The sequence below is a fragment of the Spinacia oleracea genome, chromosome 2 (genome assembly GCF_020520425.1).
Source record: "Spinacia oleracea cultivar Varoflay chromosome 2, BTI_SOV_V1, whole genome shotgun sequence".
Lineage (NCBI taxonomy): Eukaryota > Viridiplantae > Streptophyta > Magnoliopsida > Caryophyllales > Amaranthaceae > Spinacia > Spinacia oleracea.
Window position 1 is genome coordinate 63,512,461 of NC_079488.1, and position 14,717 is coordinate 63,527,177.

Below are 14,717 nucleotides of genomic sequence, written 5' to 3' on the forward strand. Positions count from 1 at the left end.
TGTGTCGAGCCTCAACTGGGGTGGTCTGGCATATAGCCACCTTTTGTATGAGATGAAGTACGCCTCCCGGACTTCACCGGAGAGCAAGGCGAGCATTGCTGCTTTGTGGATCGTGCTGGAGGTATTTGGGACTCCTTGTACCTTGTATCTTGTACTTGTATGTTTGTACCTTGAATTTTGACTGATGCTTTTTGCTTGTATTTTTTGAAGATTTGGATGTACGAGCATTTTCCGACTTTAGCGCCGGCTCGTACTAGGGATGCGGCTTACCCTTATGATGCCTTTTGGATAGGAGCGGCGCGTAGGAGGATGTCCTTGTCGAGTTCCCGTAGAGCTTTGCGGGTTTTGCCTGTTGAGGAGGTATGCTCTTGTACTGTTCTGCCCTTTTGTATTTGTATTTGTATAGTTGCCTGAGTTGTTTACTCTGTAGGTGGTTTGGCGTCCCTTTGTCGGTGCGCCGATACCTGTTCAGGACATGCATGTTCATTTCTTGTCTGGGCGGCGGGTCTTGCTCCCAGGGGTGTACCGCGCCACATGTGATATTTGGGGGAACGAGTGTCCCTTCAGCATAGTACGAGGGACAGGCTTGTCCCTAAGGACCCACCGGAGACCATGTTGGCGCGAGATGAAGATGTCTCCCAGCACTACGTGAATGCTGGGGGCGATGCTGTTTGTCTCCCTTGGGAGAACTTTGTAGATAGGAGGGGTCGTCATGAGGACCTTTTGAAGAGGCTTGCTCCACCTGTACGCTTCGTACCGCCGGTGAGCTTTTGAACTTTGTATTCTCGTACTCTTGTACTCTTGTATTCTTGTATTCTTGTATAATTGTATAATTGTATTCTTTGCAGGAGGAGGAGATCGACCCCGAAGATATTCCCTATGCTGACAGGGTTATCCGTTATGAGAACTCGGATGGGGAGCAGGTGGAGGTGACCGTTCCTGTAGCTTCTCCTCCACACTGGAGATCGTATGATGCTGTACCAGAGCATTATGCAGCTGTAAGTACCGTTGTATTTTCTTGAAACTGTTTGTAATCTTGTATCTGGAAATTGATTTTGAACTTGGTTGTGTTGAAATTTACATGTTTAATGCCGTTGGATGAACATGTTGAACATAGAGTTTATTATGAGAATTATAACATGTTAGCATGGATGATTGGTGCAAGCATGTCAGTTGGGAACTTTATATTATTTTATATATATTAGTTTAGACCAATTGATCGTTGTTCCCTTTTAGCATTTCATTACTTTATAAGGGTCGAGGACCTTGTTTAGTAAGTTGATACTTTACACCTATATAAAGGTGGTTAACCATTATTAAAGGAAAGATTGAATTAATTGGAATGAATTCTTGATTGACAGCTTTGTGATAACTTATTTAATTCCAAGATAAAAAACAGTTGTAAATACTTGTTGATTATATGATTTATGTGATTGACGATTCATAACAAAGTATTAATTGGTAAATCATGTAAAGTGAAACTGAGTAGCAATAGCTTTAGATTGTGCATGTCTGAAGTGACGGAAAATCCGGAGTTGGGGTCATGGATCGCCTATGGCTTTTTCTGGGGCCGGATTGATCACCGGTTCTATTTTATTCAAAAGTTCCTCGATATAGAAGGTCATTGCGGTTACGGAGTTGCGCCTGTACCTCGTCTTCCTTAGTGGAGGCTTTTAGTAGACAACTCGGTCCATTGACTATTTCAATTAAAATAATATTAATGCTATAAAAGTCTAGTCTATTCTAGTCAAATGTGGTTTTCAAGTTAATATGTTTTGGTTGTCCTTACTTATGTTTATTAGTATCATGTTAAGATTGTTCATTTATTAGTATCATGTTAGGATTGTGCGTTTAATAGAATCATGTTAGAATTATTATTGATTTAGTATGTAGTACTCAGATTTGCTAATTACGTGCTTTGTTTGTGTATGTTGATCATGGATATGCCTTATTGGTCCTGTGATGACCCATTTTGGTGAGCAGTCTCTAAGGATCAACAAGCATTGTCCATCTACAGGTTTGAAGATGATGCATCATTGGGATCGGGATTGAAGAGCTTGTAGTTTAATTTGATTTTTAAGTTGGATTTGATTTGTTTAAGTGGACTTTAAAACTTGTTGAATTAGTAACGTTGACTTTGCTTTTCGTGTTTTGGTTTTGGAGCTAGTCCCGTAGTTGACCATTTATAAACTTAAAGTTAGTTATTATGTTTTCCGCTGCAAAATTATGAATAAGCCGTTACGTTTTCACACGGGCGATAATGCATTGATAATTCTCTATGCTTTATATTAAAAGGTTATTTTAGAAAAGAGAGAATTTTCGGGGTGTTATATCTCTACACCTATTCATTAAACCCGACATGACTACTTCAAACATCGGATTTGGAAAATCCCACATAGAACCTCCAAACGCACCGGACAAATTTGAAAACCCCACCTTAATAACAAAAACAACAACCTCATATGGTTACCAACACACCAAAATAAAGAGAACACCAACCACATAGGCCACAACAACATCCTGGAAAAATGATCCATCAAGGAAACCAACTTAACAACTTGTGGTCTAGACATTCAAAAGAAGATAACACTTACTAAACCACAACAATTAACAACTAAACCAAAACAAACAACTAAAAAAATAATTAACTCAACAAAGTAGGAAGTCAGAAACAAGGAAAACCCCGACTAATAAAAAAATCAAAGCAGAAACCCTAACCTAGTTTTCACCTTTTATTGTCAAGATCGGCATATTTCCGACACTACAAGACAATGGCGACCAAGATAGCTCCGATTTGATTCCCCTCCTCACCTTTATCGTCAAGATCGGTGTATCTTCGACACCACAAGACGACAGCAACAAGAGTAGCTTCGATTTGAAAGGTCGGGATCCCTCAAAACCACATCCGAAAGCCGAGAAAAGCTCCTAATTTCCCAAAGAAACCCTAGGCCGTACTTTACCTTTACCAACACTTTTCCGACGATGGCGTACGAAATAGATGTGAGATTAGAAGCCGACAATTATTGAATCCTGGATCAGAATTGATTGATCTCCACCCGCTAAAACGTTGAGATAATCACCAAACAACGCGGTGAACCGCCTACTAAAAACAACTCCGAATTAAAAATTACAAGATCCGGGAAGAAGAAGCATACTAAGGGGTCGTTTGGTTGGGCATTTTGGAATGGAATTAGAGTCTATTCTGTCCACTTTATTGTTTGGTTGGGCTATTTTGGAATGGAGTCTCGTACCAAATGGGTTCTATCTGCATACCATACCCCTAAAATCTCATTCCCACCTCTTACCCTAAGATTCACATTCCATTCCACCAAGGTTACAAACCCTAACTCATAAAGAGATGAAATTGCAGCCGCCCACCATCTTCGATCATGGTCATCACAGGCGACCTTCAATCCGGGAGCCATCATCGTCAACCCTTTAATCATCATCGTATGTATTTTGACTTTAATCATCGCCGGAGACCCTAGTCCATCTTCTCCGGCTTGATGCGTAGCTTACTCCTCCTTCGCCCTTCTATTTTCTCTCTTCTTGAACTAGCGGTTCAAAGCTACAAGAAATGTGGATTTTTTTTTTTGAGTTTCTCGTCAAGCATTGGATAGATGAAAAAAGAACAGAGTTACAATTCCTAATCGTTTTTTCCAGCAATTGCACTTTGGCCCAAACTCAAAGCTAACATTATTGCGTAAAAGTTGAAATACATACGAAGATTGCCTCTTCCAAACGTGTAATCTAACCCATTTCATATTGTATAAATTAATATTTATTTCATGTTTTATTTTTTTTATTTGATGAATTTTTATGTTATTTTTAATGAAATTGCAGTCTTATGATGAGATATTACGGATTTACATAGCACTAATTATTAGTACATTTTTTTTATTTAATAAAAAGTAAATTTGGATACAAAATCCATTCCAAAAGTGAACCAAACACTATAATTGGGTTGTAGAATCCATTCCAGCAACATACCAAACAGTTTCAGACTGGTATGGGAAATGGAACCCATACCACCCAGGTATGAGATTACATACCATTCCATTCCACCTTAGCGAACCAAATGACCCCTAAGAGGAGGTAGAAGCTTCTCTTTCGACCATGCTTGGCTCCATCTTCTTCTTTCCCGCCAGAAACGCGAAGCTACAACGCTAATACAACAGGGTAGCAGGCTCGCCGGCGACCGTTTAGCGAGCGGCGGCCACCAGCGAGCTGGTTAAGGTGGCTGTTGGGGTTAGGGTTTAGGCTTTTTGTTTAAGAGAGAAGACAGAGGAAATATTTAGAGAGAGAAGTAATATCTTTTTTTTCCTAACGCTAATTTACAATTGCCAAATTTTAAAAAGTCAAAGTGACAATAAAATACTAAATTAATTGATTATTTGTTAACATGCTTCACGGATAAATAGTTTGTTAGCGACAATATTTCAATTTTGAAAAGCCAAAAATACACTTTTCAGGGTAGAATATATTCTTTATTTTATTTTTTAAAAGGAAAAATAATTCGTTAATAAAGAGTCATACGACATCTACAAGAGAAATATAGATATAAATACATGACAAATTGAATCAAATATAATAAAGGCTTCCTTCATCGAAACTACAGTCGTTGAATATATCATGCACTGTAGAACGTCTTCCGTGCATAACGCTGGAAGATGCAGCCTTTTCAGAGAGAGGGTCTAACAATTTGTTGTAGCCGCGAGAATGATTTCCACTTGATTCATCTGAATGTATTCGGAAAATTGATTTATGTTGTGATCCCGCATAAAACTTTAACAACATATCAATTCTACATAATTCCACTACGAGTGAACGACAAACCAAACATACTAAAACTAACTCCACCATAGGGAGACTAACGAACAAGGACGAAATTTGCCCATATGGTGAAAATGTATTGAATTTAAGAGGCAAAAACAGAATTAAATGAAGACAAATGGTCAGAAATAGTCTAATTTCTTCGGAAATTAGACTATTTCCGACCTGCGACTGCCAAGAAATAAACCCTAGAAAAGGAGGGAGGGAGAGAAAGCGGCGATGGAGATGCTTATTATGTTTAGAATATATTCTTTATTATTTGAAAAGAAAGGAGAAAAATGGAGTTAATTGACATTGCCAAAATATACAGGACATAATTACGGAAGAACTTAAATTGACTAAAAGGAAAATAAGTAATTAACTTTTGTTTGAGGAAAAATTAGTAATTAACCAATTAAGTACTATATGTATTTTTAAATGACAAGCACACATTGTGTGCATAGAAAAATAGTACTTATTGAATGAACTATATCATACCTTCTTCACATGAATGATCTACAACTATTGCTTGCTGAGATCTAGTTTCATCTTTAAGGCCTTAATAAAATTTTCACTAAATTTTCTAGAAAATAAAATTAAGTAAATAATATAATTCATTCTATAATTCTTCGTAGTTACTATGACTAAAATATTGCCTTTGTAGTTATTGTCGTGATTATATAATTCTTCTTCAATTCCACGATTTTAAATCGATATTCAAATTGATATTTAGATCAACCTCCATTGTTGTAAGTTGCTGAGCTGAAGAAGGAGAGAAAAGATGCTGTCCTGCAGGAGGAGAGAAAAAATTCTGATAATATTTCTTTTTGGGTTTTGAATTTAGGGCTGCTCCGTTTTTTCAAGCCACGTGAATTGTGTTGTTTAGTTGTTGGTCCATGTCATCCATGCAAGGTGTAAAATAACTACAATACCCTGATCCACACTAATTAGCTTGAACGCGGTCCATGCAAGTGTAATTGAAGATTTATTACTCCAAGAAGCACATGAATGAAGTCACAAGTCATCACCAAACATACCATATTATTTATGTGAGAATCAGTTCATTTACAGTTTTCATTCCTAGCAAGACTAGCAGTAGTCGACACATCCAAACTAAACCCAGGACCAAATTTAAAAAGTTAAACATTATCTTCAACCTATCAAAGCTTATAGTATAGAGGCTTGCAACCTCACGTTGAAAGAGTTGTTAGTTTACTCGCATCAACTAGGCTCTCGGCAAAACAAAGTTAATAAGACAAGGTCAAAGGTGGCTATCTATCAGCAGCAGATGGTTTCCGTTCCTGCAGAGATATAACCGATTCAAATGCGCCCACCAAAGCCTTTACTCTACTCTTCCGCTTCTCCACAAGCTTACTCGCAGTTTCTTCTATCACATTATTCAACGAAACTTGCTCTTCTTTCTTGGTCTCCGTTTCTTGGTGCTTCAAAAAAACCTTCACCAAACCAGTTTCTGCCTCCTTTTTGTTATTCTCTGAAGCCCTCTTCTTGTATGTTTTTAGATGGGCCCCACTATTAGTGTCTTGGCTATCAACCAAGGTCCTGCCTTTCCTGAATCGTAGCCTTCTCGAAGTGTTGGTTTCAGATTGATGTTCAACCATTTTTCCCTTTTTGAATTTCATCTTCAAAGAGGCAGGATCCCGACCCTCAGAAACATGGGTCAATTCTTTTCCCTTGTTTAAGCTATCAGCTGCTTTTGAATCACCCGAACTACTGTAGTTGGAGACTGAACCCTCAGCCTCACTGTCCGTGTACCCTGAATCCCGCCCATGAGAAGTTAAAGAGAGAGAATTTGTTTGGGAGGATGAATTGAGTGACTCTGGCGACCAAGGAGATTGATCCAAGATGCCTGCATTTGGGGCAGTTGATAAGTAATCCTCCTTTGTTTCAATCATATGCAATGTTTTCTCCTCAACCTTGTCATTGTTAGGCAACACTGGTTTAGCTTTGTTAGCTATTATCTGATTCTTGACAAAAGCTTGGCTTCTCAGCTTTTGATCCTTAAGCTTATTCACCTCCACTTTCGAAGTCCTTGGAGACAATGTGGCAGTCTTCATGACAGCAGGCCTAGAGGTTCTTGGATTATCACCAACATTAGTCTTACTTAATCTTGTTAACGAACCTAAAGAAGATGATCTCTTCTCACACCTGCCGCTTGGCTTCAGAGGAACTTCAGAATCAATCTTTCCCTTAGAATTTATAGCAGTCCGTTTTGATGAAACACTCTTTATGGCAGCTGGTGTAACTTCTGGATTTGATATTTTTATGGTACTGGATAAAGATGATGGCTTCTTACCCCGACTGTTGGGTTTCAAAGGACCCTCAGAAGCATTCCGCTCCTTGGGACATAAAGGTACTCGCTTTTTTGATGAAACAACATCTTGCTTTGAGATTTTCAAGGTATCAGACAAAGATGACTTTCCAGGGGATTGGACTACCTTCTTAACCAGCTTTGATCCAGGTTCTTGCTTAATTAGTTTTGACGAATCATGGAGAGAGGATTTCCTAGATGATGGAAAAGATTTTTTAGCAGCAGAAGTTTCATCGGCTGATGGAAGCTCAAGGTTGTCAGCCTGAAGTGCTTTTTTAACTTTTTTATCAACATATATTTGAATATCTACAGTATTTTTTCCATGTGGAAGTATTTTCCTCCTTACAGGACGAGTTGGCGTATCTTTAAATTTGTGGCTAGTCCCATGCTTGCAGGAGTCATGGCAGGAACCAGTAGATGCTCTCAGATAGTGAGGAACTTTCTTCGTGCCACGAAGCTTTCCGGCAGAGTGATCTGGTGATTTTTCTTCACCGCTTTTGCTTGCTTCAGTGCTAAGTATGCTACCTGGAACAGCGTCAGTCTGCTCAGCCATTAGAGAGAAATGATGAAACAACTGCGGAATCTATCACCTGAATACAATTGTAAACATAATCAACAATCCACAGGTCACAACTGCTTGCAGAAGTCATAGTAAAGGTAAGACTTTGTAAGCAGAGGAAATGGAATCTGACCAAAAATAAGGGGAGACATGAAAGGAAACACTAAAAATATTCTTGTATGAGTCAATTAGTATGGTTCAAGTATTAAAGGAGTACATAAGAAGCCCCAAGTAGAAAAAAGAATGTAAGATATTTTGACATCCAAAAACGAGTGAAGATATATAAGGTCCAAAATACGGGGTAAATTATACTCGTAGTTAACATCATATTGGAAACATATCGTGTAGTAAGATTATTTCCTGAATGCATAGAAATTAAACTCGGTACAAACAAATAGGAGCATCAGAATCCCGCCACTAAGTACTGATTTAACTATAGGAATGTAAATATACAAGATCATTCAAAAGTGAAGAATTTTAAGATCAATAGTTAGGGCATTCTTTACCCACTAGCCAAACTGCACCTGATAATTCAACCCATTGCTTAACTAAATGGAATAACCCAAATTTAGGCCATGTTCTGTTCACCTTATTTTCACTTATTTCAGGAAAAATAAGTTCAGATAAGTTCAGTTAAGTTCAGATAAGTTCAGGAAAAATAAGTGAAAATTAGGTGAATAGAACAAATCATACTTGACCTGACCAACTTGAACCCATATCAACCAAACAACCCGTTTACAAACTCTAAACATCCCTTTCCACTCTCTAAAAATCGACTCTTTCCATATTCTGATTCAGCGAAGTCAGACAACATAGACAATTGAATCAGAAATCTCATTATGACACAATGGGCATACAATAATACCAAGGTTAACTATAGGTTAAAAAAATTAAAAAAAAATTCTACAATATACAAATTATTAAACATCATTATATAATTTATATCAATACACATTGCTATGAATCAAACAATTCAATGATTGCAGCTTAATCACCCTGAAAATGATTCATAAAAGAAAATAAAATTCCCAATAATAGCTTATCAAAGATAGACTTTTCAATCAAACTCCATTATCATTTCCAGCATCATCTTTCAACAGAACAACAATTTATAATCAACCCAAAACATAAAAATAAAATAAAAAGATCGCACCTTTATATTAAAATCAAACACACTTCACCAGTTTACCAGAAAGTCAACAATCAGCCTTCTTCAACTACACAAACTAAAACAAATCAGCAAAACTTCAAAAATCAATCAACAAAAACCACCTAAAATAAACCCAATTTTTGTGATAAACCCAGAAGTATTTTTGCAAAATAGAATCAACCCTTCGATAAATAAAATAACAGACTTATTTTTAATCATAAACCTATATTAATTTAATAGACCTACATCATTCAGAATCTATAGAAACCCCTTCATTATTTTAATAAACCCACAAAGTAATAAATCAGAATCTATAGAAAAAACCTTTTTTTTTTATCTTTAGAGAGGGTCGGTGATGAAGCGGTGGGCATAGAAATTAGTAAATGTAGAAAGAAAGGAAGAAGGCATAGTAAAGGCATACCTTTTCTGCGGGAAAAGGTATGAGTATTGAATTAGTACATTTGGAGTAAAAAGTAGAGTTATTGATAGATTCAAGGCCAGAGGAAGGGGATCGTGTAAGCAACCTTTTGAACAGTTGCTGGGTCAATTCCAACAATGGTGGGATTTGGGATTCTGAGGACTGATCGAGGATAGTCGGTAATCCAAAACGTACTTAATTCGGATTTTGATTTGATGTGCCGTATTTTTGAAGGAGGGAGGTGGAGAGTGAGTTTTGTGATGTGCCGTATCTATATACTACTGTATTGGTTTGGGGTGCGTGCAATCGTGCAATCTATATTGCGAACTTTGTTCACCTTTTGGTGGTAGACCGGTAGGGGGACTTAACAAATGATTCTGTGGGTCCTTATGAGTTTTTTTTCTTTCTTTTTTTGACAACACAAAAAAAAGTTGAATGTGATTGTCAAATTTGTGATTAATTTAATGATCGGATGTTTTATGAATTACTCCCTCCGTCTCTTTTTGTTTTTTACGTTTTCTTTTTTTGGTATTTTAAAATGTTCTTTACATTTCCTTTTATATTATCACATAAATAACTTAGTAATCTATCAAAATTTGTGTCCAATCATTATTTTAACCAATTAAATTCATTGAGTCATTTAATCTCTCACACTTTTCCATTGGGACATTAAATTTTTCTCATTTCCCAATATCATAATTTTGATAAAAGTGAAAACATTATAAATAAACGTAATTTATTTCGTTTAAATAAAAAAATTGAGGGATTTCAATGCAAATTAATTATTCGTTAAAACGCGTGAAAAATACCAAACGTAAAAAACAAAAAGAGACGGAAGGAGTACTATCTTATAAAACAAAATTATATTTTCCTACCTTATAAGTATAATATGTTTAAATAACACTACTTTGTAATAGAAAATATTAAATCTCTTCGTTTGTGGGTCTCATTCCCAACGACTTTATTCCATTTCTCTTTCCTATTTCTCAATCTCTGTTCTCTACTTCTCTTTATCAATCTCAATCTCTGTTCCTGAGGGACTACCATTAGTTGTGACTCTGAGTTTTGCATTCGCTATGAAGAAACTGATGAATGACAAGGCGTTGTCAGACATCTCTCAGCATGTGAAACAATGGGATCTCCAAGTTGTATTTGTATTGACAAATACAGATTTGTGAGGGGGTCGAAAAAGCACGAGGCTAATGCGTGACTTCGTCCCTCGTGGGCGTGACGTTTCTTTTTGTCAAATCAAGTGTAATTGGATTTCCTGTGAGTTTACACCCAATTGACTAGTAATATAGGAGTCGCCATTCAGTTTTTAACGTCAATGAGAAAAACTGACAAATCGTGACATAAAAGGGAGTGCAATTATGTTTGACCACGACGGCCATAGGTTCCCTTGTGATCCCTGGTGTGGGGATCTCTCAACGTACACCCGCAAGGTAGAGATTGAGGGTTCGGGGGACTGTAACTACCGAGAGGAGTACTCGCTCTTCGATAACTCCAGAGGCAGGATATCCTTACTAGCTCAGCATAAATAATTGAAGGGACATGCGTTAACTATTAAACTAATCTGAATTGATTTTAACAATATGCAACACATAATACTAGATCGATCGTGATTATCTTGTTTAGATTGATTTAAGGGACCTAACATGATAGTTCAATTTCCCAGATATTATATTTGTTAGGCGTGATAGAACAATCAGATTAATAGTTTGACAATTTTATAAAAGGGTTATGAAAGCGATTAAATCATACGAAGGGACACATTACGACGCACCCTTGAGAGGTGCGTCACGGTTCTCAGAAAACTAACCACTTTGGCTTTGCTATTTCTCCTTTTATTTAACGAATCTCAAGTTTCCGGGCTTAATTCTTCAGCTACAAGGGACAGGATACGTTCTGTTCGATTTTTGGATCGATTGCGACAGAACGCGGGATCAATTTCGCAGCGTGAGGCTTAGGTTTAGGGGTGGGAGTCAATACTCATAATATGAATTGTGTGTTGTGTTCACGTCGAATTTGGGGCTGTATTTATAGAAAAGAGTTCGTGGAAAGATAGAATTTTAGAGCACTAATCCAAGAAGAATTAGGAGAGAACACGTACCCAGGTAATTTCAGCGCCCAGGGTTGGGCGTTAAAGATTTCGGCGCCCAGCTCTGGGCGTTGAAAATGGGATCCAGGCAATTTCAGCGCCCCGGGCTGGGCGTTGAAAATGATGTTTGGGCCGAGTTCTTTGTCAGATTTGGACTCTTAGAATCCAGAGTGTTTGAGACTTATTCGAGTCTTTTAGTGCGTATTAACTTTATGACGGAATGCGTCTGGGCCCGTTACAAACTCTAGGTTTGTTAGGATTTTAATCAATACGTAACTCTTATTTTCGAATTATACTAGGAATAGGATTTCTCTTGCAAATTCTATCTCTTTTAGGATTTATGTTGGAGTGCAACACCTAATTCTGACAGGTTTCTATCTTTTATGACTTGACACTTTTAACAACTACCTATTATGGCAGTTACTATTTTTAGCAGGTTCGGGTGAAATGAAAAGGGTGATCGAGATTCGTTATTTTATAGGAGATGCGTTGCCAAGTGGAGATTTATGTTCTCATCATCGAACCCTCCCTTTCGGAAATGGGGACAAAAGTAGGTGTCTACAGTTAGCCCCCACTTTGACTGAGTCTCGGGATGAGACGATGGTCAAAGTACTGGACGGAGTGCGTCACACAAGCCATGGTGTATGTGACCTGTTTTGCGAGGGTCTCACGAGCCCCCGGGTGATAACATTTGACTTAAGGGTCATCACTTGAAGTGTCGACATATCCCTCACGTGTCATTGGGATTTGTCAACGGATAGTATAGAAACTCCCTCACTTTGTCATTGGAAGTATCTAAAGATGTGTAGAAACTCCTTCACTTTGTCATTAGAAGTAGCTACAGATGTTTTCGAAATCAAAGCTATAAAGTGTAATTAGGTCTAGCCAAGCCCAATCACGAGGTAAAAATGTTTTTAAAGATTCTCATTTTTAGGGTTGGCTAAACGAGAAAACCCCCTTGTTTTTATAGGACGTAAAACGAAGGAAAATCCAGCACATCGCTCTTTTTTTGGAAAAACGGAAAACCAATCCTTTAATTTTTGGAAAAAGGGAAAACCAGAAAAAGTTATCGCTGCAGCGACTAAGGACTTGCGCGGTTAGTGGCGCAGACCCCGCCAGCTAAAGATGGCGAGCCTGTCCGCTAAGGATGGACACCCCGCCCGATAGAAGTGGACGAATCTGTTTTGAAGTTTGTTTGATTTTTTTTTGAAAATAAGGACCTACGCGGTTTGTGACGTAGACCCCGCCGGCTAAAGATGGCGAGCCTGTCCGCTTATGGTGGACACCCCGTCCGATAGAAGTGGACGAATCTGTTTTGAAGTTTGTTTGTGTTGTTTTGAAAATAAGGACCTACGCGGTTTGTTACGTAGACCCCGCCGGCTGAAGATGACGAGCCTGTTTTTTTGTTTTTTTTTGGAAGATTTTATTTTTCGAAAACTGATGGACCTGCGCGGCTAGTGACGCAGACCCCGCCGGCTGAAGATGGCGAGCCTGTTTTTGTTTTGAAGATTTTATTTTCTTTTCATTTTCGAAAACAGAGGACCTGCGCGGTTAGTGACGCAGACCCCGCCCGCTGAAGGTGGGCAAGCCCTGTCTGCTAAGGGTGGACGCCCCGCTCGCTGGAGGTGAGCGAACCTGAATTCGTCTTTTCGATTTGGGACTCGCGTGCCGCGATCTTGCCTGATTGAGGTGGGCAAGTCCCTATTTTTTTTCTTGTGATTTCTTTTGAGAATTTCTTTTTATTCATTCTCGTAGGAGCGAATTCTTCCGAGGGATACTCGGATTTAGTTGCAACCTGAATGTGGGTTGACAATGTGTTTAGATGGACCATAGTCTCATGGTCATCACCTTTTCATGGTTTTGAGCTAATCGTTTCGGCTCAATTTTTCCACTACCTGGGTCCTTGATTAGGGGACTATGTATAAGTATCAACGGCAACCTTTGTCTTGAGGTCGTAATCTGGTTTTATCTTTTGAGACATCCAAACACGGGACTTCGTACAGCGTAGTCTGGGAATATTGTTTTAACTTTGCATAATATATATTTTCCTTCGAGCCCCCAAGCACTCGTGCTTGACGGTCATCTCTTGTCAAAGAGGTTCCTTGGGGATAAGCATTTTGTAATTTCCTTGATCGTGTTTGGGATCGTGCTCGTAAGTGCGAGCGATCTTTGTAGTGGTGTGCTACTCCTAACAAAGTCGCGAGGTGCGACTTTCAGTAAAGAAATCGGCATTTTTTGAGTCGAATGGATACGGAAGGGCCCTATAGAAGTCAGGGGCCTTTTCGGGTCTGGGATTATTTTCGGCGCCCATGCCTGGGCGTTAAAGATTTCGGCGCCCAGCGCTGGGCGCTGAAAATGATTTCTGGCGAGGTTTCTTGATGACACAGTTGGCCTCTTGTTAGTTCGTTTTCTTTTTTTCTTTTCGTCTAGAGATTCTTTTTTTGGAACGAACCGTTCATTTGAGATCACCGTTGATTGGTGAATAATTATTTCTCGAGAAACCGTAGCCTAATAGTGGACCAACGGTGTTTATTATTTCCTTATTCGTTCGCCATTTCTTAGCTTAGAACGATTGTGGGATTAATCTTCAATCGCCCAAAGTCAGGCGTGGGATTTGGCGTCGGAGTTGATTATTGGGCAGATCTGCCTCTTTTCCGTTCGCTTATTTCACTTGGAGATTCTACGTATTCTCTTCTCTTTTGTTTTTCTTTATTTTTGGAACGTAGAATTTTATTAGAGATCACAATGAGCTGAGTGATCGTGATGATTTCTCGAGAAGCCGTAGCCGATTGGTGGACTACGGTGTTTGTCGCTTTGGGGCGCTTATTTAAAGGAACTGTCGCTCTTAAGGCGTGCAGTTATTGCAATAGTTGGGTGAGTCTATATGGCCCGAGGAACATACCTTGAGGCGTATATTTTTGATCGCTCGTATTTATTTTTTCTTTTGAACGCGTTCGTGAATGTTCGATACTTAGAATGATGATATGTATGTGCGAACGAGCGTTCATAGAATGGACGTTGTGTGCGGTCCATTAATCAGTTTGCTTGAATCATTTTTTTTTTGAGCAATGACTGATTTTGAATAGTTTGCTTAGAAGCTTGATAGGGTTCAGGCCCATTCATGAAGTGGGCTCAAACATCGTCCCCTTTTTGATCGTTTAAACATTTGCTTTAAGACCTCTTTTTTTTTTTTTTTGCTATGGTCGTTTCGTAGCTTGGAGCCCCCAAGTATGCATGTTGGGATGCTTCTTTTTGGCGTACGATTTTTGTAGGTTCTTTCGAGAAAGATGCCTAGGGGTTCCGCTCGTGTAGGTGCGAGCTATCCCTGCCGTGGTAGGTAATATTTTGCTA

General features: G+C 38.6%; 1 protein-coding gene and 1 long non-coding RNA gene across 5 annotated transcripts; both read right to left on the reverse strand.

Moving 5' to 3' along the window:
• Positions 1-2,523: 2,523 nt before the first annotated feature.
• LOC110796629 (uncharacterized) lies at positions 2,524-4,370 on the reverse strand. Its single transcript, XR_008927122.1, has 2 exons — positions 3,991-4,370; positions 2,524-3,568 (listed from the first exon to the last, which is right to left on the reverse strand). It is a non-coding gene; the product is annotated as an uncharacterized lncRNA (long non-coding RNA).
• Positions 4,371-5,836: 1,466 nt separating this feature from the next.
• LOC110796620 (uncharacterized) lies at positions 5,837-9,563 on the reverse strand. 4 transcript variants are annotated; one of them, XM_022001692.2, is made up of 3 exons: positions 9,272-9,563; positions 8,854-8,917; positions 5,837-7,731 (listed from the first exon to the last, which is right to left on the reverse strand). In XM_022001692.2, exon 3 carries the CDS (start codon positions 7,692-7,694, stop codon positions 6,084-6,086), a length of 1,611 nt encoding a protein of 536 aa, XP_021857384.1. In that variant the 5' UTR covers positions 7,695-7,731; positions 8,854-8,917; positions 9,272-9,563; the 3' UTR covers positions 5,837-6,083. The 4 variants fall into 4 exon arrangements, with proteins under 4 accessions (XP_021857384.1, XP_056692866.1, XP_021857383.1 ...); XM_056836888.1 differs by having other exon boundaries at positions 8,854-8,926; XM_022001691.2 differs by having other exon boundaries at positions 9,175-9,563.
• Between the last annotated feature and the right edge of the window lie 5,154 nt (positions 9,564-14,717).